Genomic DNA, 26,682 nt, shown 5'->3' on the forward strand with positions numbered 1-26,682 from the left:
GTGCCTTAACCCGTTACCCTATTTATACCCATTCGCGCTTCCAGCCCACCCTCGCTTGTTGCTTTCTTTTTCCTTGCTTCCACACTATTCTTCATCATCATCTTGTTTCCAAATTCTTGAAGAAGGAAAAAACATGGAGAGAGCGGATTCGTCTGCGCTGGCTCGCTCTCGATTAGCCGTCCTGTCAGCCCACTTGGAGGCTTGTCTCAAATCCTCGTCATTCGGCTCCGTGATCCAGCCATCTTGTGTTTCAGCTCAATCTGGGATCCAGCCTCCTGGAGATCTCAAGGGTTCATTGACCATCGTTGACGATCGAACAGCAAAGAAGTACCAAGTTCAGGTCTCTTCCCATGGGACCGTCAAAGCTACAGATTTGAAGAAGGTCAGCCTTTAATCTCAATTATTGATTTGATTAAAAATGAAAAAAAATTCAGTTTTATTTCTTGGTCAAGTTTTGATTCTCTTTCTTCCATTATTTTCTTAGCAACCAAACATGGAGAGAGTTAAAATTAGAGAAGGAAAAGCAAGATCCTCTGCTAAGCCTAGGAGCTCACAATATAGCAAATTAATCTCTGAATGAATATCATTTTCTTCTATTGTATGTATAGGTTTTTCTTGTATTTTTTTCCGCACATTTTGGAATTGCACTTTGTCAAAATTGTGTTGTTATCCTGGGTTTTATTTGGAATTGGACTTGTATTTGTGATTTTTGTAGATTACAACTGGAAATAATGACAAGGGGCTCAAACTTTATGACCCGGGGTATCTCAACACAGCTCCTGTTCGGTCATCCATTTGTTACATCGATGGTGATGCGGGGATTCTTAGATATAGAGGCTACCCAATTGAAGAGTTGGCCGAGAGTAGTTCTTTTCTGGAAGTGGCGTACCTCTTAAGTAAGTACACTTGTGCTGGTTTATGTATATATTTGAATTTCTTGTTAGTTGGGACTAGTAGTCATGAGGTGCATAGGAGTTATTAATCCATTGAATTATTTCATAACGATTTTTTCAATTTGAATTTCATCTCATCAACAAAAGACAGCTGCTTTACAAGCAACTGACTCTGGAGCAGTAAAAGGCTTTGCAAATGTTGTTTGAAGTATGCCTTTTGGCTCTTTTACATGAATGCTTAAAATCCTAGTGTATCTAAGATGTAACATCCCTTTTGGCATCATGTATAGTTGCCCAAATTCCTCCTCAATATGAGTTAATAACCCTATTGAATATGTGTTCATTTTCTGGTAAAATATTTCTACTTTTCTTGAGTCAGAAAGCCATTAAACAAGATGTATTATAGAATTATAATTTGGGGAATTTGCTTTTCCCTATAAGGTTAATAATATTAAACTTCTAGTCGATCTTTGCTAATAGATCTAGGAAACAATTGATCCGATTTAAAATCATTTGTTTCAAAGTGTTATGTTAAATTTATAATTTTCTTTTGTTAGACTTATGGGTAAGAATTCTAATTTTACCAATTAGCTAATTTGACACTCTGTATGGCCAGTGTTGGTTCTTACTCGTGTACCTGTACAAATAGAATATACATAAACCAGTACAAGATAAGCATTTTTAAAGTAATGGATTTTTTGCCACAATCTCTATGGCATCAGATGTACATTCAAATTTGTAAAACTCCAATTGCTTTAAGAAAGATGAGGTGAAAGCTGATTGATGCAATGGAACCTATTGTGCTACTTTTCATCACAAAGGAGAGGCCTTGACTAACATGGTAGGTTTCATCACTATCCTTTTACTCAAAATGGGCCACTTCAAGATTGAATGTGATAGAAATGGCAAGATATAAAGGAGGCTAAAGTAATGTGAGAAAAATGAAGTCCATAGTGGGAAGGGTTAAGTTCAATGATGAATAGAAGAAGGGGTGAAATGGTGTTGACTTCTGGCTTAATCGTATCATCCAAGTTGCCAAAGACTTCATAACTTAATATTCTTTGAAGAAAAGATATACTATTTATGTAATATGCAAATGACAACATATATACATCCACTCTGTTGATGACTAATAATTTACAGAATATTGGAGGAAAACAATTAATCAATAGGTATTAGAGATTATTGGTTATGTTAATATCATAATAGCAAGTTATTTTATTACAAAATATACTACATTCTTTACTAATTATAAAAGTTTAACAGTTTGTTTGTTTTCTTGCACCATGTGTCAATCTTATGTATTTTTCTTCAGCATTTTGAGTGCTTCTGTTTTGCAGTGTATGGGAATTTACCTTCTGAAAGTCAGTTAGCAGACTGGGAATTTGCTGTTTCTCAACACTCAGCTGTTCCACAGGGAATTTTGGTGTGTTATCTTCCTTTTTCTTAAGGAAGTCAAAGACTGTTTTCGAAGTTACATTATTGAATTGCATGTTTTAAATTTGCCTTTTTTGTGGGATGAAATTGCCTTATTTTAGTTTTGCTTAGGAACAGCTTGTTTTGGAAATGATCTTTTGAAATATAAAGAAATCAATCTCTATAAGCACATAATTCTTGCTAGGAATTTTCATTATGGAGCCTTTGATTGTGAAGTTTCTGAATGGAGTTGGCATCGGCCATCTGGTAGATAGTAAAACTTGCAAAAATATATGGGCCTGTTTAGTAGTGGAAATAAATACTTTTCTTTTTTTTTTCCTTTTTGTGTTTCTGAAGAAGAAAAATGAAAATAAAAAAGAAAATTTGCACCTTCCAAACTTCATTGGAAAAGTTATCTTGAATTTTTTTTAACAAAATTTAAAATATTGGTTTTTGATGTTTTAGAAAAATTCAAGCACTTTAAATGATAAAAAATGAACATACCTCTTCATTTTCAAAAATGGAAACACTTCTTAAAAAGAAAACTAAAAACAATTTTGTTTCAGCCACTAAACAGGCCTGAGCGTTTGCTATTTGTAGGGTACATCCAGCCACAAAACAAATAATTCTGCCCTGGTTAACGTTTTCTGTGAGATTAATCAATGCGCAGTTGCACTTAAACTGACAGAAGCCTTTCCACTTGCAAGAGAGGTCCTTCATTGTACTTTACTTAAATAAGGCAGTTTTTCTGTCTGAACTATGTTTCTTGTACTTTGTCTGTGAAGAGAATCAAAGACGGGCACTGGGAAACACATTGAAATAGTTGAATGGTTAATGGATTAATGCCATTTCCAAGTGATTTGGCTCAAAATCCTGAGTCCTACCCAGTACTGTTGAAATCATAAAATAGCAAAGTTGTGGTAAGATTGCATATTTTCTTGGTTGTCATCTGAAGAATTTCTGAATTCCTTTATTGATATTTTTTAGGTACACACCATACACATATATATACACAAATGACTGAATAAGAAAATATCAATCTAGCTTGATTCTCTCCTAAAATTAGGAAACTGAATCATCCTAAATGATCTCTCCTTTTTTATTCCTAAAATACTTTCCTAAATTAAAAAACCCTAACTTTGAATGCCAAATTTCAACACTCCCCCTCAAGCTGGAGAATATATATCATATAATCCCAGCTTGCAAGTTAAGTCTTCAAAGTTAGGCCTAGGTAAAGCTTTGGTGAGGATGTCTGCGGTTTGGTGCTTGGTAGGAACATAGTTTAATCTAACCGTCTCACTAGTCACCTTCTCTGTGATGAAGTGTCTGTCAATCTCAACGTGCTTGGTCCTGTCATGATGCACGGGGTTCTTTGCTATGCTTATAGCTGCCTGATTATCACACATCATCAGAATTGGAGATGAACTCGTTTGCCCCAGTTCACTAAGAACCCTTTTTATCCAAATCCCTTCACAGATTCCCTGTGCAAGAGCTCTGTACTCAGCTTCTGCACTACTTCTGGCTACAACTGATTGCTTCTTACTCCTCCAGGTAACAAGATTTCCCCAGACAAAAGAACAATATCCAGAAGTGGACCGCCTGTCAATGATGTTTCCTGCCCAATCCGCATCTGAGTATACTTCAGTGTCACGGTTCTCTGTCTTTCTGAAGAATAGACCTTTCCCTGGTGTCATTTTTAAATATCTAAGAATCCTGTAGACTGCTTCCATGTGTGTTCCTCAGTGGGGCTGTGCATGAATTGACTTACAGCACTCACTGCAAAGCCAATATCTGGCCGAGTGTGTGAGAGATAAATCAAGCGCCCGACGAGCTGCTGATATCTCCCCCTGTCTACCGGTGTACTTTCTTTCTCGATACCAAGTTTCTTCTGACTATCCATAGGAGTATCAATTGGTTTGCATCCAAGCATACCGGTCTCCTTAAGAAGATCGAGTATGTATTTTCTTTGAGAGACTACAATTCCCTTTCTTGATCTAGCCACTTCCATACCAAGGAAATATTTCAAATTTCCAAGGTCTTTAACTTCAAACTCCTCTGACAAATACTTCTTCAAATTCTGTAATTCCTCCATATCATTCCCAGATAGAATAATATCATCAACATAGACTATCAATATGGCCATTTTCCCGGCATGAGACTTCTTGACAAATAGAGTATGATCAGCCTGACCTTGTTTGTAGCCCAGCTTCAGGACTGCTTTTGTGAATCTATCAAACCAGGCTCGGGGAGATTGTTTAAGGCCGTACAAGGATTTTTGGAGTTTGCAAACCTGATTCTTTGCCATACTTCCTTCGAAACCAGGTGGTATTTCCATGTAGACTTCCTCTTCTAGGTCACCATTTAGAAACGCATTTTTTATGTCCAGTTGTTGCAAGCACCAATCTTGATTGACAGCCAATGAGAGAAGAATCCTGATAGTGTTCAGTTTTGCAACAGGAGCAAAAGTCTCCTGATAGTCTATCCCATAGGATTGTGTAAACCCTCTAGCTACCAAACGAGCCTTGAATCTCTCGACTGATCCATCTGCTTTGTATTTTATGGTGAAAATCCACTTGCACCCCACGGGCCTCTTCCCAACCGGCAAATCTGTGATAGTCCACGTCCCATTCTTCTCAAGTGCATCAATCTCATCTTGTACTGCCTTCTTCCATTTTGAAATTTTTAATGCCTCTTGTATTGTGTTGGGAACCTGAGTATCATCAAGAGAAGTAGCAAATGCTCTGTAAGATGGTGATAGCCCTTCATATGTAACATAATTCCCAATTGGATGATCTGTACATCTCCTAACACCCTTCCTCAATGCAATCGGCAGAGTAGAATCATCAATGCTGGGAATTAACACCTCTCCAGCCCTATCCTCACCTATGTTCTCTTCAGGAAGACTTGAATTGAAGTCAATATATTGACCACATGTTGACTGTGATCCGTGCTCTAATTCCTGTCTTTTCCTCCTCCTGATGTAAACTTGTAAGTTCTCATTAGCAAGTTGTGGGGCTATAGGTTGAATAGGCATGGGAGATTGGATGGTCACAGGAGAAGGAACATTTGTGTGCTGGGCTGGCTGGACTGATGACGGTATGGGTGTGGACAACTCAGTGGGCGCGAATTGGAAAGGATTTGGTGACTCTGAGTGAAAAGAAGGTACACCCTCAAGAAGAGACTCCCAAACTTGATGTTCATTCATGCTCTCCCCCTGAACATGAGATTTGGGATAGAAGAAGACATGTTCAAAGAAAGAGACGTCCATGGTGGTGTAAAATCTTTTGTTGGTTGGAGAATAGCATTTGTACCATTTTTGGGTTGGAGAATACCCTAGGAAAATGCACTTATTGGCTCGAGGAGCAAATTTGCTACGATTTTGAGGATACACATGAACGAATGCCGTGCAACCAAATACTTTGAGTGGCAAATCAGAAGAGGCTGCACGGGTGTGAGGAAATTGTTTTAAGAAAAGTTGACGTGGGGATTGAAAGGTAAGCACTCTGGATGGCATACGGTTAATCAAATAAGTAGCTGTGAGAATAGCTTCCCCCCAGAAATAGTTTGGAACATTAGAGGAAAACATAAGGCACCGGGCAACCTCCAAGAGATGTCTATTCTTGCGTTCAGCCACCCCATTTTGTTGTGGGGTGTCAACGCAAGAACTTATGTGGATAATGCCGTGATTTTGAAGATAAGTACTGAGACTATTAGTAAAGTATTCCTTTGCATTATCTGACTTGAGGACTTGAATTTTGGAATTGAATTGATTTTGAACCATATGATGGAAGGTTTGAAAAATGTGCCCGACCTCTGACTTTTCTTTCATAAGGAAAACCCATGTTACCCGTGTATGATCATCAACGAATGTCACAAACCATCGAGTGCCAGAAATATTTTTTATCCGGGAGGGACCCCACACATCACTATGTACTAGAGAGAAAACAGTCGAAGGTTTGTATGGGATTTGAGGATAGACTGTTCAAGTATGCTTTGCAAACTGACAAATTTCACAGTGATAAGATGCTGGATTTTTATTGATAAATAATTTGGGAAACAATTTTGCAAGGTAAACAAAGCTAGGATGACCAAGGCGATAGTGTAACATTATAATCTCACTATCTTTATTGACCTTAGAATTTGACACAAAATTGAAAGACTCTAACATACTCTGAGACTGTATGCAACTTGCTTGAGAGACTTGGTTTGAGAATTGGCCACATGAGAGGAGGTAGAGCCCGGAACACAGTTCAACACTGCTAATCATCTTCCCCGATTTCAAGTCCTGAAAAACACACAAGTTTGGATAAAATTTAGTAACACATTGGAGATCACGGGCCAATTTGCTAATGGACAAAAGATTACAATCCAAGTTTGGAACATGGAGGACAGAGTCAAGATATAAGTCTTTAGTAAGTTTTATAGAACCTGTCCCGACAATTTTTGACTTTGAACCATCAGCAATATGGACGGATGAATGACCATTACTTGGCTTGTAATTTTGAAGAATGGCAGCATCTCCTGTCATGTGATCAGAAGCACCTGTGTCCACTATCCACAACTTCATTCCTCCTCGATTAGCAGTGAAGGCTACACCGGTAGTACTGCCACTGCCAACTTGGCTTAATAGTTTCTGTAGCATCTCCATCTGCTCTTTGTTGAATGGACTCGGCTCGGGAACAGATGTGCTCTCAGAGTTGGCAGCCACGTGTGCTCTGCCATCTCTGTCAGACCGTGACTTTGGTTTCCAATCAGCCGGTTTGCCATGAAGCTTCCAGCAAGTCTCCTTATAATGGCCTGGTTTCTTACAATAATCACACCAAGGCCTATCCCGTTTTTGACGATCTCCACCACTACTATTAAATGACCGAGCAGCAAGGGCAGAGGCATCCAATGTTGGGGCAGGTTGCTCTTTGGATCCCATCATCACTTTCTTTCTACTTTCTTCACGCCTAACCTCTGAAAAAGCCTCCCTGAGACTTGGCAGGGGTTTAATGCCCATGATTCGGCCTCTAACATCATCCAATTCCCTGTTTAGTCCTAGGAAAAACTTGTACAGTCTCTTTTGTTCCACAATTTTCCTGTATGTTGCTGCATCATCAGGACATTTCCATGAGTGAGTCTCGAATAAGTCAAGGTGCTGCCAGTACCTTGTGAGTGTGTTGTAATACTGAGTAACTGTCTGCTCTCCTTGGCGGAAGTCATGTAGGGCTGATTCAACCTGAAAAAGTTCTGAAATATTTTCAGAACTTGAGTAAGTTTCTTTGGCTGCATCCCATATGTCCTTTGCAGTCCTAAACAACAAGAAATTTTCACCTATGTCATTGTTCATGGAATTGATAAGCCATGACATGATCATACTGTTTTCAATCTTCCACTTCCTGAAACCCGGTTCTGTAGTTTCTGGCATGGCTGCTTCTCCAGTGAGGTACTCATCCTTTCCTTTACCGCAAATGAACAACAACACAAATTGTGACCACTGTAAATAGTTATGGCCATTTAATTTGTGTCCTGTGATGAGAATAGGAGAGGAATCACTGCCACCAAGGTTTGGAATTTCAGATCTGCCTCCTAATTCTGGTGACGTGACGCTGGATACTTGTGATGATGCCATTCCGTATTTTGTCATGGACCGAAAAGGTAGAAGAACACTTCCCAAGGCACGTGCAGGGATTGAAGTTGAGGAAAAATAGCCGGAGGACGTCGGAAAAACTGATCAGAGGGCTCGCGGAGGCAAAAGGACCCCAAAAGAGGCACGTGCAGGGCTTGGATGGCAGAAACAGGTACGTAGGGTGGCTGGTCGGCGTCAGGCGAGCTTGGAGTAGGAAGCGCGTCGCCGGAAAGTGGCTCACGCGCCGGCGCGTGAGATGCAGTCGCCGACCGGAAAAACGTGCGTGGGCGGTGCGTGGATGGTTTTCTGGCTCCGGTGTTTTGGGAAAAGTTGTAGATCTCCTCCAGACGCTCCTTGCGGTGTGAAAAAAACCGTCGCCGGAAAAGTCGCTGGCGGTGAATGTTTTCTGACGACGATTCGACCGACCGGAAAGCGTTTTCTCCCTTGGCTCTGAGAACAGGGACTGATGACCGGAATGAGAGATGGTCGGATTGAGAGATGGCCAGAGAGATTTGGCCGGAATGAATGATGGCCTGAATAAGAGGTGGCTAGAAGGGATTAGGGTTTCAGAAAACTGGCTTCGATACCATGAAGAATTTCTGAATTCCTTTATTGATATTTTTTAGGTACACACCATACACATATATATACACAAATGACTGAATAAGAAAATATCAATCTAGCTTGATTCTCTCCTAAAATTAGGAAACTGAATCATCCTAAATGATCTCTCCTTTTTTATTTCTAAAATACTTTCCTAAATTAAAAAACCCTAACTTTGAATGCCAAATTTCAACATCATCCAAATGCATTGCTAAAGAAAAGAGTGAGTTGCTGGGAGGAGGTATTTTGGCCTTGCATGAACTGATGAGAGGGCAAGAGATGGTAAAGGAGCCACTCAATAGAAAGGATTATTGGTTATGGCAAGGAGTAATTGGAAAGGTCATGAGCAAAGTGTTGGCTGAAAAGGTTATTGCTGAAACATGGGGTTTGTGCTCAAAGCGAAAAATAAATATGTTGAGGAGCATGCACTTGATGCATCAGCATTCGCTCAACCGAATTGCATTTACCAACTCTTTGACCTGAGTAATGAATCTACTCCCAGGATATACTTATCTAGATCCCCACATTGTGGGCGCATGTTTAGGAAGAAAGGTGGGAGGAATGTGGGGTGGATATCAATCTTTCTTATTTATATTTTTATTGATAGTTTGGGCTAGGGATTGTAATCAATGAGCCTGCCACAAACATCCACTTCTCATGGAATATCACTAAAAAGTTTTACATAGTCCTTTTACCTTTCACTTCTTCATGTAGAGAAGACCTATTATACTCTTTATGTTTAGAATATGACCACAATAATTTTTTGCTAACTTAACGAGTCAGGTATGTTATAAGTGTCCTTTTGGAACAAGAGCTTTGCTCATGTCAACATTCCTTGTCATTTGGTTTGTTTATAAGGAAGGTTTGTGATATATTAGTAAATCAAAGGAAAAATAGTGTAATTTTTTTTTTTTAAAAAAAAAAAGAAAAAGAAAAGAAAAGAAAAAGAAAAAGAAAAACCTAGTGATCTATAATTAACAAAAATCTCAATGGAGGTAAAACAATTCACCCTTACTCTATTTGTTTTAAACCATTATATAAATGGCCTTGCATTGCTTTTTCTGAAGTCTAATACTGGTTCTCTTTCTAACCCAATGGTTTGTTACAATTCTGTTTTGCAGGATATTATACAGGCTATGCCTCATGATGCTCATCCAATGGGTGTACTTGTCAGTGCAATGAGTGCTCTTTCTGTTTTTCATCCAGATGCCAATCCTGCTCTTAGAGTGAGTTTATAGTTTCATTTCTAAGCTTCATACTTATATTACCAGGCCTTAAGAATCTTACAATCTTACATGGGTTGCATATTGGTCGTATAGTGAACTCATCTTTTCACTAGAAAGGTTTGTCTCTCTAAGGTTTCTTCAATCCCCATGGAGTGATTTTAGCTGACCATGGCTGTTGGGAGAGGAATTTCCTCTCTTCATTGTTTCCTCCACCCTTATCTTCTTGAATCTTACCATTCTTTATGCTTGATCAGAAACAAAACTTTGTTGAAAAGGAACAATGAAGGATGAGATATCCTTTGAAACTACAAAATAAGGACAGCATGCAAAATAAGCACTGCAAAGAAAGAAACAGAAGTTATAAAGCAACAATCCTATGCCCTGAAACAGTAAAAACATCTAGTGACCTCACATCCTCTTAGTCAAACCATTATCCACCTGTCAGTCTAACTAGGTCTTGATATCAGTGAAGATATAATTCCCCAAACAAGACATGGATCCTCCTTATGTAATGAGTAAGCTGCCATGTACCTTTGCCCCTTGAGGAAGTTCATAAGCTAATAGTTGTCAACTCCTCTTCCACATCCCTCACCCCAGTTATGGATCATCATTTTCCCAGAGATATCTTAAAGCTCATCTTCAACAGCAAGTCCATTACTTACTGGTTTGGAGAAAACCTGTAATGCCTCTCCTTTATACCATCTAATAACCCCTCCAGGATTGCTGACTTGGATTCTCTACAATGAAACCATCATATGTAACTTGAAACTACAAAGTGGAGGAGACAGGATGAATGATTTCATTTTCTTTAGTTACCTGTAGAAGCAGCTTTCCCATTCAAAGAGCTGTGATCCAGTGGAATGCTGAGAAACTCCTTGGTTAATCACACCCAAGAAGTTGTGAGAAGTAAGATTTTATTGGTTACTCCTCAATAGACCACATGTTCTACAAAATCCTTGCATTCTGATCCAACCATAATATCAAAGTCATAGAGAGGGTCAAGCACGTTTGCATAACCTGCTTCTCTCCCCTCTTACTGAAAACCTTCATAAAAAATTGTCCACGTTCTACAAGCAAACTAAAGGTCACCCAAAGGATTCCAATCAATGTGAAAATTGTTTGCCTTAGCCCATTTGCAAGAGGGCAATGTAGAAATTGGAGATTGCTGTGGAGGTTTTGTTGAAGTGGATGTAGAAACAAAGAATTTTTCTCAGCTCCAATGGGCCAGAATTTTGGTGAAGAACAGGGGGAATTTTTTTCCGGGAACTATGCATTTAGTGGTTGATTCTTATTGCTATGCATTACAGCTGTGGTGGGAGAGGCTGCCATGGATCTCTGTAGTCGTACTGATGAAGATTTTGAAAGGGGGAGAGGGGGATAAGTCTAGGGAAGATTGGGATGTGGGCTCACGCGCGGGGAGTGGCAGTAGCAAGGGGAAAGAGAGGTGGCGTGTAGTAGAGGCTGATGGGGCAGGTTCTCAGAAAGGCTGGGGGGGAAGAAAAGTATGATGGAGATAGCACGACAGATACAACTAAAGAATTTTCAGCCTTTGAGAAGAAGGCTGGAGGAAAAGGGAGTGAAGGGGTGCGCTTAAGTGAGGGGCATGCTAGGCTTGAATGTTGCAAGCCCATTTGTGGAGTTGCTCAAGCCCAATTGGATAGGGCTTTAAAAGACATGGAGACTTTTTGCGGGCCCAGGTTTGCTGGGAAGAGGGGCAGTCCAGCAAAGGAATGGGGCGGGCCTATTGCGATGGCCCTTCAAGCTCTCAAAGGGATGGGCCGGTTGGTGCGGCTTGCAGGCCCAAGTCGGGCTTGAAAGAAGGGCAACCCATTGTAAGAGCTTTGTGGGCTTCTTTTCCAGTTAGGCCCATAAAGGACAAACCATTAAAAAAAGCTAGGGCTTTTTTCTATCGACCGCAATCAGAGAGGTGGTTTAAAGAAGAGCTCTTGGTCGGCGGGATGGATCCTGAAGCGGAGAAAGGGGAGACAGGAAGGGTTTTCCTTGCGGACATGTGGCTTTTAGAGGAAGATGCCAAGTATTCCCTCCTCGAGCCTTCTTCTGTTTGCATTTGGGGGGGACGGGTCTCTTCTTCTTCTTATTTTTCTGGGGTGGAGGGGGGCTTTGATTGAGGTAGAGGAGAGTTGTGTTTTTGATGCCTTTGTGAAGGAAAGCGGAGGGAAGTTAAATATAAGTCCTTTGAGAGTGTGTCTGACGGAAGGAAGGATCGATCAGAAGGGTGTGGGCGATTCTTTTCTGTTAGAAGTGGGGAGGGATGAAAGGGCTGGGAAAGAGGGAGAGGATGAGGATTCATGGAGGTACAGTTGTTTGGCAAGGTTCTGTCAGTGTTTGGGAATATCTTCTAAGGGCTTTGAAAGCGAGATCTTGAAACTCCTTAACAGAATGAGAGAAAGAAGAGACTGTTCTGAGAGGGTTAGCGGAAAAAAGAGGAAAGGATAGAGACCTTCGAGATTTGATCGTGAGCTGAAGAAACTTGAATGGTCAGTAAATTATGGTGGGTCAGGAGGGGATCGGGGTCATCAAGAGTGTGTTAGATGAGACTTAGAATTTTGTCGTGGAATATAAGGGGGGTAAATGACAGAGACAAGAGAAAATTGATAAAGAATGTAATTAAAACACAGAAGGTGGACTTAGTGTGTCTCCAGGAAACAAAAATTCAAGAGATGACTAATGGAATTGTAAGAAGCCTTGGGGTAGGAAGATGTTTGGAGTGGGGGGCTTTAAATTCCGGGGGGTGGGAGTTGTGGTGTTTTGGGATAATAAGGTGCTGCAAATGATGGAGATGGAGGTGGGTAAATTTTCAATTTCCTGTCGCTTTAAGAATTGTGAGGATGGTTTCTACTGGATTTTTTCAGGAGTGTATGGGCCCACTGTGAAAGGGGTGAGAGAAGATTTTTTGAGTGAGCTGGGGGCCATTAGAGGTTTGTCGAATGAGCCATGGTGTGTAGCAGGAGACTTCAACATGATAAGATTCCCTTCTGAGTGGTGTAGAAGAGGCCGTTACTGGGCATATGTCCCCGACGATGAGGAGATTCTTAGAGGTGGTTGAGGAGTTAGAGCTAAGGGATTTGCCTTTTCAGGGGGGGCTGTTCACATGGTGTGGAGGTCTCAATAATCGGTTAAAGTCGAGAATTGATCGGTTCCTTATTTATGAGGATTGGGAAGCTCATTTTCAAGGGGCCATACAAGTTGTATTGGCTAGGCTTGTTTCTGATCACTCTCCGATTCTACTTGATGGGGGAGAGATGAGGAGAGGGCCCACGCCCTTTAGGTTTGAGAATATGTGGCTGAAGGAGGAGGGCTTTAAAGAGGTGCTGAGAAAGTGGTGGGAGGGGATTCAAGTTAGTGGATCAGTCAGTTTCATTTTGACTAAAAAATTGAAGGCGTTAAAACCGATTTTGAGAAGTTGGAATAAAGAGGTTTTTGGGCAGATTGATTCTAAGAAGCAGAATGTGTGGAATCTAATGGATTATTGAGATAAGGAAGAGAGGTTTCGTCCTTTGTCGTTGGAAGAAGAAGAGGCTAGGAAGGAGGCAAATGAGACATATAAGAAGTGGGTTCTTTTAGAAGAAGTGTCTTGGAGACAGAAGTCTAGGGAAATTTGGCTGAAGGAGGGGGATAAAAACACTAGAATTTTTCATCAGATGGTTAATGCTCACAGAAGAAGGAATCGGATGACTAGAGTAAAAGTAAATGGGAGGTGGTTAACTGAGGAAAGTGAATCAAAGAGGAGGTAAGCAGAGCTTTCCAAGGGCTGTTGGCAGATCCTGGTGACTGGAAGCCTGGTATAGATGGTTTAAATTTTGAGAGGCTGGAAGAGGTGGATGTGGAGGGGCTGAAGAAGCCTTTCTCGGAGGAGGAGGTTTTTGGAGCGTTGTCAAGCTGTTGTGGAGAGAAAGCGCCAGGCCTTGATGGTTTCTCAATGGCATTCTGACAGTTTTCTTGGGATTTTGTGAAGGAGGAGGTAATGAATTTTTTTAGACAGCTCCATGAGACTGGGATATTTGTTAGAAGTTAGAATGCAACCTTTTTAGTGTTGATTCCTAAGAAAGGGGGGGGGGGGGGGGGGGGTTAGCTTGGTGGGAGGGTTGTACAAATGATTAGCTAAGGTGTTGGCTAACAGATTGAAAAGAGTGTTAGCCAAGGTGATCTCAATGTCTCAAAATGCTTTTGTGGAGGGGCGACAGATTATGGACGCAGTGCTGATTGCTAATGAGGCAATAGATTCCATTTTGAAAAGTAATAGAGGGGCAATTCTTTACAAATTAGACATTGAGAAAACCTATGATCATGTGGACTGGTCATTTATGTTAGCGGTGTTAGAGAAGATGGAGTTTGGGGAAAAGTGGTGTAGTTGGATAAAGTGGTGTTTATCCACTGCTAGATTTTCAGTCTTGGAGAATGGAAGCCCTGCTGGTTTTTTCTAGAGCTCAAGGGGTCTAAGGCAAGGAGTCCCCCTCTCGCCCTATTTATTTGTAGTCATGATGGAGACTTTTAGTTGTTTGCTGAAAAGAGTAGTTGCTGGAGGTTATTTGACGCCTTGTTTGGTTCGGGGAGGAAGGGGTCCAGATCTCATATTTATTATTTGTTGATGACACGTTGATTTTTTGTGAGGCTAAAGAGGAGTAGTTAACATTTTTATGCTGGCTGCTAATGTGGTTTGAGGCATTATTAGGGTTAAAAATGAATATGGAAAAAAGTGAGCTGATTCCAGTTGGTAGAGTTGAGAATGTGGAAGAGTTGACTGATGAGTTTGGTTATAAAGTGGGAATTTTGCCCTCCACCTACTTAGGAATGCCTTTGGGTGCTTCTTGTAAATCTGTTGGTGTTTGGGTTGGAATAGAGGAAAGATTCCGAAAGAGATTGGCTATGTGGAAGCGACAATACATCTCAAAAGGGGGGAGGATTACTTTAATTCGAAGTACTCTGTCCAATCTACCGATCTATTTTATGTCCATTTTCCAGTTGCCTAGGGCGGTTAGAATGAGATTGAAACAGATATAAAGGGATTTTCTATGGGTGGTGGGGCTCTTGAGCAAAAACCGCACTTAGTAAGGTGGTTGATTGTGTGTGAAGATAAAAGTAAAGGAGGGTTGGGGGTTAAGAGCCTTGGTCCTTTTAATAGGGCTCTCCTTAGCAAGTGGGTTTGGCGCTTTGCAAACGAAAAAAAGGCACTTTGGAACCAAGTGATTAGAAGGAAATATGGGGAGGAAAGAGGAGGGTGGAGATCTTGTGAGGCTAGGGAGTCCTATGGAGTTGGGTTGTGGAAAGCTATTAATAAGATGGGACAGCTAGTAACCCCTTTTTTTGGCTTTGAGCTAGGGGATGGTAAGAATGTGAGTTTTTGGAAAGATAAGTGGTGTGGAACCACCCCTTTTTGCGAGGCTTTCCCTTCATTATTTGCTATAGCAACGTCTAAAGAGGCTTGGGTAAATGAAGTTTGGACAGTTGAGGGGGAAAGGAGGGGAAGTTGGACTCCTAGTTTCAATAGACCTTTTAATGATTGGGAGATGGAAGAAGTGGGAAGATTACTTTGTTGCTTGGATGGGAAGATGATTAGGGTGGATGAGGAGGATAGGGTGAGGTGGATGGAATCAAAGGATGGAGTTTTTTCGGTAAAATCTTTGTATAGGGCTTTGCAGCCGGTGTCTCTTGCTTCATTCCCTTTGCAGATTATTTGGAATTCTTGTGTGTAGCCCAAGATAAGTTTCTTTGCATGAGAGGCTTCGTGGGGAAGAGTTCTAACCTTGGACTATTTACAAAAGAGGGGTTAGGCTTTGGCAAATAGGTGCTTTCTGTGCCAAACGTGTGGGGAGTCGATTGACCACCTCCTCCTTCATTGTGAAAGAACAAGGGAGGCGTGGACGTTGCTCCTCTCTTTTTTTTGGAGTTTCTTGGGTCTTTCCTTTTTTGGTAAAGGAAACCCTATTAAGTTGGAGGGGCTCTTTTGTGGGCAAGAAGAGGAAGGTGGCGTGGCAACTGGGGCCGTTATGCTTGTTTTGGGTCATTTGGAAGGCTAGGAATTCAATTGCTTTTGAGGACGGTGTGCTGTCCATTCAAAAGCTGAAAGTTTCTTTTGTGTATTTACTTTGGTCGGAAACCAAATTGTGGATAAAAGATGGTCCTTCGACCTTAATAGATTTTATAGATTGGGTGTGTTTGCGTTAAGGGAGAGGGTTTTTTTGTGTTTTCCTTGTTGGGTTGGGTCCTTTTGTAAGGGGGTGAGGCTATCAATGCTAACTCTGTGAGTCGCTTCTTTAGTGCCTCTTTGCTATACATTTTTTGCTTATTCATAAAAAAAAAAAAAAAAATTGATTCTTCACTGCCAAACATGACTCCTCCAGATACGCTCTTGTGGAGCACTATTGCTAGGGCCTTTTCACCAGTGGAATAGCTTTTCTTCCCAAAAAGTTTGGCTGGATAGGAAGTGGTCTTGTTACCATTCATTTGAAGGAACTTAAAGAAGAGCTAGACAAGAAGTTCCTTCTTCCAGAGTCCAGCAACATGTTGGAAAAAGATCAAACATTTGGTATAGGTCATCAATCTCCCCATCGTTGAGATTTCTACGGAAAGGTGGTTGATAGCCTTCTCAACAGTCAGTGTAACAACTGGTGGTTGATGACTATCAGCACAACATAAGGAATAACTCAATCAGTGACAATATTTTGTATAGACAAGCAATGCACCCTGTAAAAAACTGAAGGCTTCATCTGGGAATGCTTTGGGGAAACTTCCATCCAAAAAAATCGAACTTTCTATCTGCCGCTAACTCTCTGCCCATTTTGGTGGTGTTATTAAATGAGGCTTTCTTGCATTATATGTATAAGCAGTCACCTGAATAGGATAATATTATGCCATTTGAGGAGTGGTTTTTTCTATTAATAATATTTAAACATTTGTAACTGTTGAAGTGTTGGTCTTGAGAGCTTCTAAGAAGTGCCAGATTGTGGTTTTGGATTTGAGCATGACCTGATATTGAAGATTCTTGCAACTAGCAATCAAAGGATTGCTACAGTCAATGAAATGGCAAATAAAGTGATTTCTTTTCTTTTATGTAGCCATCTCTTCCTCCACATCTTTTAAGAATGGTGGTATTTGTGCTGTAGTTTGAAGGGAAGAGGCTTGTCAGGTAGCTATCAGAAACTTCTTCAGGGTGGTTGTGGATTACCAGGATCTGAAATCTTGCTCATTCACAATAACATAGGGCTACTGAGGAATAGGAACAGATTCATAAACACTTTTAACCCTGGGATCCTTGGGGCTCATAGAGAACGTCTACATTAAATTCAAAGATTGTGCTCCATTGCGGTTGTAGTTGTTCCAACAAATGCTTAAATGAATTGATCTATCTCACTGAGGCCATCCGTAATGCCCTTAATAACTTTGAATCAGATGTGTAGACTTTCATTCCTATCTGAAGAAGTGGTATGACTGGTTGGATAAATCCTCTTTAGTCATCTTTACTGTGTTTTAGTGAAGTTGTTGGGAACATGCCATTAACAATATGTTTTTACATAGTTAATAAGAATTAAATATGGCCTTAGTTGTAGATAAATTTTGTTTAGTTATATTTTTGGTTGCCTGTACATCTTATTAAATGTTTTTTGAGACATTATTTGAATGTATGTAACTTCTGTTGCAGATTCTGTAATGTTTTCAAACATTTCTGATCATATTTCTTTGTTGACTAGGGGCAAGATCTTTACCAGTCAAAACAAGTGAGAGATAAACAAATAGCACGCGTACTTGGGAAGGTTTTGTTTATTTCCTTTTCTTTCTTTTCTTTTAAATTTCTCTTAGTATATTAAACTGGTTGAATCAGGATCCTGCTGTTAAACTTTAGTTTTGTACTTCATGTGCATACATTTATAAATATAGCAGACCTACATGTAAAGATTTGGAGGTTAATTATTTTTGTTGCATGCCAATATTTAAACAAAAGCTGTTGCTATATTTTTCAGGCACCCACAATTGCAGCAGCAGCTTATTTGAGGATGGCAGGAAGACCTCCAGTTCTCCCTTCCAGCAGTTTTTCTTACTCAGAGAACTTCTTATATATGCTAGATTCATTGTATGTTTTGTTTGATATCTTTGGTCCTCATTTATATACAGGATAACTTTATAACTCAGCTCTAAAATGTAAATTCTCTTTCTGATGTCATAAATACTTCTAGTCAGGTAGTATGGGCAATACTAATTTTGTATTGTCATCTTCTTTTGACTGAATCACAAATTTAATCTGTTATGTGTAGGATCTCTCTCTCTCTCTCTCTCTCTCTCTCTCTACACACACACACACACTAGATGGACACCTAATACTGGATTTATCCACTGGTCATATTCTTTGGTCCAGAATAGTGATCATTCTGAATTAGGGGTTTTTTTGGGCATCTTGATATCTAATTGGATTCTCTCTTTGCAAATTTGCAGAAGCAATAGGTCTTACAAGCCCAATCCTCGACTAGCTCGAGTGCTAGACATTCTTTTCATTCTGCATGCAGAACATGAGATGAATTGCTCCACAGCTGCAGCCCGGCATCTTTCTTCAAGGTAGGCATCTAATGGTCCCAACCAATGAAAGAAGCCCTAACAGCTTGTATCATATACCTGACACTGTATTTGCAGTGGTGTTGATGTATACACTGCTCTTGCTGGAGCTGTTGGAGCATTGTATGGTCCTCTTCATGGTGGTGCAAATGAGGTATATTTTTTGATAAGCAAACATGGAATATATTAACACAAGGCAAAAAAGCCGCATAGCATATAGGGAGTATACAAGGCGGCAAAGGCCTCACAATAAAAAAGAGACAAAAAACCCACCAACCCTTAAATGGAGGCTAACCACTCCAAGAATCCTATAAGGGAGCGTGGCTCCGCTCCACTATACAACTTTGCCCAACCCCACACATTACAAACAAAAGAATTCTTAATTTTCTGGATAGCTAACTCCCCCCCCCCCTAAAAGCTAATCTATTCCCCTTCTTCCAAACTGTCCAAAAAATAAATAACGGAATGGGTCTCCAAATTTTTTTCCTCTTTTTACCCACAAATGAGCCCTTCCAGCTAAGAACCACCTCCTTTATAGTTTTTGGAAAAACCCACTGGGCACCGAACACATCAAGGACAATCTCCCACAACACTCTGGCCACTGTACAATGAATGAGCAAATGATTTACATTTTCCTCTTCGCTACCACATAAATAACATTGATTAGGAAGCTGCCACCCTCTCTTTTGAAGTCTATCAAGGGTAAGAACCTTCCCCCATGCAGCTTTCCACGCAAAGAACGCTAATTTAGTTGAAACTCTATCCACCCAAATGCCATGTTTGGGGAAAATGGAGACAATGGGGCTGATTTGCAAGCTGTACGCATTCTTAACACCAAACTGCCCGTTTTTTCCTCCCTTCCAAGAGACCGAGTCCTCCTCCAAGGTAATTCTTTGGCCCCTTAAGGCTTGAAGTAATTCACCTACCAAGTCCAACTCCCAATCGTTGAAGTCTCTAATAAACCTTAAATTCCAGCCTCTTTGACCAGAATTTTGGTCCCACATTTCTCCCACTGTGGCATTCCTATGAGCAGCCACGGCATAGAGCTGAGGGAACCTTGGGGACAACTCCACATCCCCACACCAAAGATCAGTCCAGAATCTAATTCTGGTGCCTTTTCCCACATTGAAAGCCATATTATCCCAGCACCAATCGAATTCCTTCAGAATTTCCTTCCAAACCCCTACACCAAACGCCCCATTTGCCTTCTTAGTCCTCCACCCAAATTCCTCTTGCCCATATTTCGCCGTAAGCACTTGCTTCCACAGCTCGTCTTTGGCCCGAGCGAATCTCCAAACCCATTTTCCAAGCAAAGCTTTGTTCAAGGAGACTAGCTTCCTCAAGCCAAGCCCCCCCTTCTCCTTACCCGCACACACCATCTCCTAATTGACTAAGTGGGCTTTTCTTTCCATATTTCCCCCTCCCCACAAGAAGTCTCTTTGCAACTTTTCTAGCCTTCTTGCCACTATCTTAGGCATACGGAAAATGGACAATTGATACAAAGGCATACTAGCCAACGTACTCTTTATGAGGGTGATTCTTCCACCTTTGGATATATACTGCCGTTTCCAAAGGGCAAGTTTTCACCTCACCCTTTCTTCCACCCCATCCCACATGGAAGAGGCCTTATTGGGCGCCCCCAAGGGCAGCCCCAAATAGGCTGATGGCAGTGCAAATGAGGTATATTAAGGAGCTTATTTTTATTTCATGCTTGAAAAGCAGTAATATTGAAGTTAAAAAGCTCCATTATGAACATTATTGAAGGATTTCAGAGTTTCAATGAGGCATATTACACTTGAAGATATTTGTTTTTTAATGTCATTGATTTTTTGGCTTTTCAAACCTTATTTTGCGCACTAGTAGGTAACTTCACTCTTTTGTCTTTGTTATTATAGGCTGTGCTGAAGATGTTGAGTGAGATTGGAACGATCGAGAACATCCCAGAGTTCATTGAGGGTGTCAAAAACAGGTGAGTATCGCACATATTTGGTATATGATTTCTTTGAGGTCGCAAAAATCTGCCATAGATGCCAGCATGAAATTTCTGTATTCCTTGACATTTTTATGCATCTTCATTTGTCTAGGAAGCGAAAGATGTCTGGATTTGGGCACCGCGTGTACAAAAATTATGATCCCAGGGCAAAGGTCATAAAGAAACTGGCAGAGGAAGTATTTTCCATTGTTGGTCGGGATCCTCTCATTGAGGTTTTTCTTACTCCTAAATTGTCTTCCTTTATGAAGCAACGGATGTGCCTTTTTCGTGTGTTCATGCTGAATCTTTTAATTACATGTCTTGTTGGCACTGCATCAATCATGAGCCTACTATACTTCTGATAAATTGGCTTATAGAAGTAACCTATGATACATCAACATGTTAATTTCAGCCAAAATACTTGTGTTGAGATGATACGACATGGGTGTGAGTATGAAATCCGTTTTTGATATGCTTTGTGTTTCATCAAATACGACTTTATCTCTTTCTTTTGTTAAGCAACCAATTTTCCTAAATGCTTAGGCTTATAGGATTTGGGATTGCAATGTATGTCATTCACTCTAACACCCTCCCTCACATGTAGCCCCATGCCTGCACATGGAGAGACACATAGATCCCTAAGCAAACAATCATAGCCGGTTTCTTTTGGGCTAACTTAATAAATTGGGGAAATAAATATGCGGTGGTGAGGTTTGAACACGTGACCTCTCACCAAACGAGGCTTCGATACCATGCTAGATGACCAATTTTACTAAAAGCTTAAGTTTGTAGGATTAGGCCCACATTGTATATTATGTACTTTTAACATCTTTAAATTTTATTTTTCATTTTAAAATTATGCTTATATTGCATTCTTTATCTCTCTCTCTCTCTTTCTCTCTCTCTTTTTAATTTTTTTAATTTTAGATAGTAGAATAAAATAAATTATAATAAAAAAATAAAGAATTTTCAAAATAATTTTTAATTATTGTATAGAAGTGATTTATCTCAAATTAAATTAGAAAATATATTCGAAAAATTTTGAAAGTTTTCAATTAATAATGGTTCACTCATAATCGGCTATATGTTTTCGTAAAAGTTCACTTAACATTTATTCACAAATTTCTTGGTCCATATTATGAACTAGTGGTGTAAGTATTATTTCCGAATCTGGTATTTATACAGCTGTTTGAGTGACCATATGTGTATGATTAAATATGAACCCTGTAAATTCTAGGCATGATTATTTCCATCATGTCACAAAGCACCAACAACTTTATATTTATTATGGTTTTGGGTTGATAACATAAGCACCAACTACTTTATATTTCTCAGGGTCTTGGGTTGATAACATGCTGCTGCTCTAGTGTTTTTCATCATTGGAAATGTTTTATTGGTTTGACCTTTAAGGGTGGCTTAAAATTTCTGTGGTTAAATACAATCTAAAATTTTGATGCAGTCACTGTGTTCTTATGCATTCATCATACACCACTTGTAGGTAGCTGTTGCTTTGGAGAAGGCTGCATTGTCAGATGAGTATTTTATTAAGAGGAAGCTATATCCAAATGTTGATTTCTACTCTGGGTTAATCTATAGGTACACATAAAATGTCAAGAATTTTCATTCTCTGATTGTAATAGTTGTCAATCAAGTACTAACTACTTATTAATTAGGGCAATGGGATTCCCAACTGAGTTCTTCCCTGTTCTGTTTGCAATTCCTCGAATGGCTGGATACTTGGCACACTGGAGAGAGTCTCTGGATGATCCTGATACAAAGATAATGAGACCACAACAGGTCAGTCTTGTGCTTTTCTCTTTTTAAATGTGATGCTATCAGAACTTTATACCCTTGAAAAATGCTGGACTGCATGAATTACTTTATTTTGAAACTATTTTAAAACTGGTTTAGTATTTTGTATTCTAGGAATTTTCTCTCTCTCTCTCTCTCTCTCTCTCTCTCTTTTTTGTTCTTCTTTTGTTACAATTTGGATGAATTTATAGTTTGCTTTTCCTCAACATTTTCCCTTCTAGTTGATAAATTTGTCTTTGGTTCTATCCACAGAGCTTATTTTCACTATGTTAATCATTCAACTTCTATGTAATGGATGCTGGCTGGCCTATTTAGAGGGATTGGAATTTATTGTGTATGTTAATTTCATAAAATTTAATTTGTATTTGGGTAATGGGGTGCCAAATAAATGTGATCTTGGCATTATTAAGCTTTGCTTCTGAATTACGTGCTCTGAATGTTCTCTACTTGATTCACAAGGTTTAAAGTGACTTGGTGATGGCTTACACCTTCTCTTTTATTGCCTATGAAAAAGAAATATCAGAGGAACTGGGGTTTTCTATTATGGTGATTAGCTTCATCTTGTGACTTTTGGGACAATATTGTAGTTTGCAACTGTTTCACAGGTTAAGAATACAATGCTCTGAAAGTTAAGGCAAGGATATGTGAGTTAGGGAAAACTGCTTTTGCGTTTTGGATAGTGGATGAAATGGTTGGTTGTGGAGCTATGTTTACTGTTTTTGGAAGTTCAGAGCTAGATGTGATTGCCAACAGCTTGCTTTTCTTAGTGACATGAGGATGGAGTGTCAGTCTCTGGAAGATTGATGCATATGTTACCAATACCACACAGGTTTCCACAGGAACTTGCTTTTGACATATAGGTTTGATATTTGTAAGGACACAGCCTTGTTAGTCAGGGCCGTATCTGGACTTCAGTTCCATTACAGTGGCTAATGATGTGTTTTTGTGGGATGGTATATAAGATAAAGCTGATGGCACAAATGGAACACAGGTTGCTAGAAGCTTGTGCTCAAGATTAAGGCTTGTTAAAGTTGAGAGTGGGAATTGGTTAAGGATTTTCTCTAGATCTAATTCCACTCCTTGTTAATGGTGGGGTTTAACAATTTAGAAGATAGAGAGTAGATGTACTTGTGGATTCAAGGGCTCAAAAAATTTGTGCTTGAGATATTAATCGAGGATTAAAATTTTGGGAAATTTCCCCAAAATTTGCCTGAGATATTGGATTTCGGAGCAGTCTAAAACAAAATATGGGATAACAATTTGATGAGCCAATTTTTTCCAATTTTATTGCTAATATACTGATTTTATCATGAATTTTTGGCAGACTTGACAAGGAAATGGGACTCTTTTAAATTGGTGGTTTTTTAAAGTTGAGGGATTGGGGTGGGCAGGGGTGGAGGGGGGGCGGGGGTGCGCACTGGGGGTTTTGGGCTTTGCACCCTGGTCCTCAGGCATGGAAAAGCTATGCCATAGTCATCAGGGCAGCTTCACCTTTAATTTTATTAGTCATACATTAATGTATATATACTATATTTTGTGTTTGTGTTTTCTAAATCTAAAACATTAATTTATAACCAAATTGAAACATCAAAAATTAAACTTTACCTCAAATACGTATAACTAGATGGATCATCATTTTAGTATTAAATGTGTTTTCAAGTAATGCATATTATTATCCAAAATTAAAATTTTATTGTATAATATATTTTTAAAAAAGAAATCAATATTGTATTATTACTTGTTTTATCATTTTTTTTTAGTTTTATCCAGCATTTATGAGTGCTGATCAATTTCTATCCCACTGATAATTTTTTTTTTTTCAAATTTTGGTCCAATATTTTTTATATTTCCCAAGATTTCCATAAAATCTAGTCACTGATATTTCCTGAGTTCCCAATATTTTGTTCCTTGGTATTAATGATATGCTTGTATCTAGATGTAATTTCTCTAGTGATCTAGATTTGGGTGTTCTATCTCTGAGTGACATCTGAATAAATAAACTTTGTATGAACAGGCCAGTTCAGGGTCCTATTTCTGATAGATGCAGCTATTAAAATACAATGTGATTACACTGTTTGCATCAAACTGCATATAACAGGATGGTTTGCCATACTTATATGTCATGTAGCAAATTGCTGACTGGTTTGAAACCCCAACCCCGACTCAGCAGCCTGTTTAGATCATACTGAGTGAGCAGAATTTATGATCTTCCATTTTTAATTAGATCCCAACTTATGCTTCCACACTGCATGAAAAGTGTGGTGGTCTAGTCAGATCTGGGATTGGACCTTCTCCATGTCCATATGTGCATTATGCATAAACAAAAAATAAGAGACTTTTGTTTGTCCAGAGTGATACTACTAGGCAAGATTGCAGTGGCATTGCTGCCCAATTGGTTACTATAGGCATGGCGTCAAAGTCCTTTGGACATGTCAAATGATTGTAAGCTCTGAGACTAACATGGTCAGAGATTTAAGATGTGGCTGTTCAGTTTAAAATCTTCTACTTTGTTGAAGTTGAGTATGGGTGAATCTCTAATTAGTCTGCCACTAAAAAGAAAGCATCCTGCTTTATAGTTGTTTCTCTATACCAGTTAAATGTCAAGGTTGATCTGATCATTTTTAGCTATGCTATCTCAAACTGTTTAATGACCTTGGTATGCGGTTTATATTGGGCTGGCTATTGAGAACTGGTGTGGCATGACTTTATATTTTAGAATTCATTGTCATATTAGAAGGGCTTTTGGTATTGCTTTAGAAAAAGTTTTTGTTCATGTCATTTTATATGATACAATTACCTGGTTGAGATGCCCATTAAATCATACTGCCAAGACTTGTAGGGTGGACATTATTATCTCAATGCACATGTTGCAGAATTTAAGGAAATCCATCCTACAATTCTTGGTTTTCTTTTTCCTTCTATGCTGTGAGGTTGGGGGAACTGTAAAATCTGCCTTTTTCTCTAGCAACTTAAATGTCAAAATCACCAAGTGCGGCCTTAATCTGCAAAAGCTGCTATTGTGGGCACCAGCATGGGTACTCCAATGAGCAAGTAGAATAGATTTTGCAACATGTGGTTACAGGGATTTAAGAATATTCTCATTCTCAGTTCATGTATTGGTGTCTTCCTTTAGGAGACAATGAGCTCTTGCAGAACTCCTGCTCTGGGAGCTTCGCATACTTTGCCTCCAAAAAACTCATACTGAGATATTCTGGACCTGCCATCTTCATCTCTTGATATCAATAGTCCTTGGAACATGGGGAACCTGTCATCTTCATCCCTTCATATCAATAGTCCCTGGAATATGGGGACATCTAGGCTCGAGCGCTAGGCCTGGCACTCAGTTTATGCACATTTGGATCTTAGCCCTTGAATACCACATTAATTCATGATTGGCTGTCTTTTTAGCTTCCAAACTTGCTTCCATTTTTCTTCATTTGTTTGGTCTGCTAGGCTGTGCATGGAAATATTTTCATACAATTATTTCTAAATTTTGGGTTGTCGTTCAACATTTCTAGTTTTTTGTGTCACTTCCTGGTTATTCAACTCTTTTTCATGATTTTGTTTCTATTTGTTCAGGTGTATACTGGGGAATGGCTACGGCATTTTATGCCAGTTAAAGAGCGGATGATGTCAGCTGAAGCAGACAGACTGGGCCAGGTGTCTATTTCAAATGCCACTAGACGAAGGCTGGCTGGATCAGGAATGTAACCCCAATATGCACATATGTTGCATCAGAAGAGGATAAAATAATTGCTTGAAAAATTAGGAGAAATAAATGTGTAGGAGGTTAAGGTTTCCAGGTTATGGTGAAAGAATGTGCAACCCCATAAAATAAGAAGCATATCAGCTGTGGATATGAACATTGTTACATGATTTAATCTAAATGTTAAGCTGTCAAAATAACTTCTGATGTAGAGGTTTGCATCTTGAAACACTGGTTTCCTTTTTATATTTCCTTGCCCAGATTGGTGGCAACGCCCCTAATCAACTCAATTATTCAGGAAAACTTTCCACCTGAAACATATCTAGAAGATGATGGTATAAACTTTGAAGTGAAGGCCCAGTATGATGAGTTAAAAGTGAACATCTTCAACATTACGGATGCCTAGTGGATGTTGGTTTCAGGTGCTGCTTGCCCTTTGATCATATGGATGGGGTTGATAGGCTAACAATGCTTGTTTTTCACGTGTCTGTTGTGTTTGCCTTTACATCTGAAAATTACTTTGTGGTTATCTTGTAATTTGATTAATTGATGCGAGTCAGAGCAAGCGATTGAGGAGAGGAGAGGAGAGGAGAGGAGAGGACACCTTATTTACATCTGCAACTCTCATTGTATCCTCAAACAACCAAGAAAAGGTTTAGCCATGTAATTTGAGGTTTACATCAAACCAAAACCCCATCAAGAGAGTTTTAGCAGCATTTGCAAAAAGATTCTGTTAACTTAACATGCCGAGTTTGAGTCCTGTTTAATACGTTGATATGCCCTCAATTGCAAAATTAGAAGAAACAGATGGAGGAATGAGATGGCAAATATTAAGGTTCTGACATGGGCGGACAAGTGCTCCATCCAACGGTCCAACC

At 39.5% G+C, this 26,682-nt stretch overlaps 1 protein-coding gene across 2 annotated transcripts; it reads left to right on the forward strand.

Moving 5' to 3' along the window:
* LOC117926507 (citrate synthase, glyoxysomal) lies at positions 1-26,350 on the forward strand. 2 transcript variants are annotated; one of them, XR_004653141.1, is made up of 14 exons: positions 1-382; positions 716-896; positions 2,234-2,319; positions 9,645-9,749; positions 17,459-17,521; positions 17,729-17,838; positions 18,198-18,317; positions 18,393-18,468; positions 20,210-20,283; positions 20,399-20,519; positions 21,785-21,882; positions 21,960-22,083; positions 25,678-26,018; positions 26,103-26,350. XR_004653141.1 is itself a non-coding variant. In XM_034845610.1 (13 exons), the coding sequence occupies exons 1-13, from the start codon at positions 134-136 to the stop codon at positions 25,807-25,809; spliced, it is 1,539 nt and encodes a 512-aa protein (XP_034701501.1). In that variant the 5' UTR covers positions 1-133; the 3' UTR covers positions 25,810-26,052. The 2 variants fall into 2 exon arrangements, 1 of the variants encoding a protein (XP_034701501.1); XM_034845610.1 differs by lacking the exon at positions 26,103-26,350 and having other exon boundaries at positions 25,678-26,052.
* The last annotated feature ends 332 nt before the right edge of the window (positions 26,351-26,682 follow it).

This window comes from Vitis riparia, chromosome 12, assembly GCF_004353265.1.
Source record: "Vitis riparia cultivar Riparia Gloire de Montpellier isolate 1030 chromosome 12, EGFV_Vit.rip_1.0, whole genome shotgun sequence".
Classification (NCBI taxonomy): Eukaryota; Viridiplantae; Streptophyta; class Magnoliopsida; order Vitales; family Vitaceae; genus Vitis; species Vitis riparia.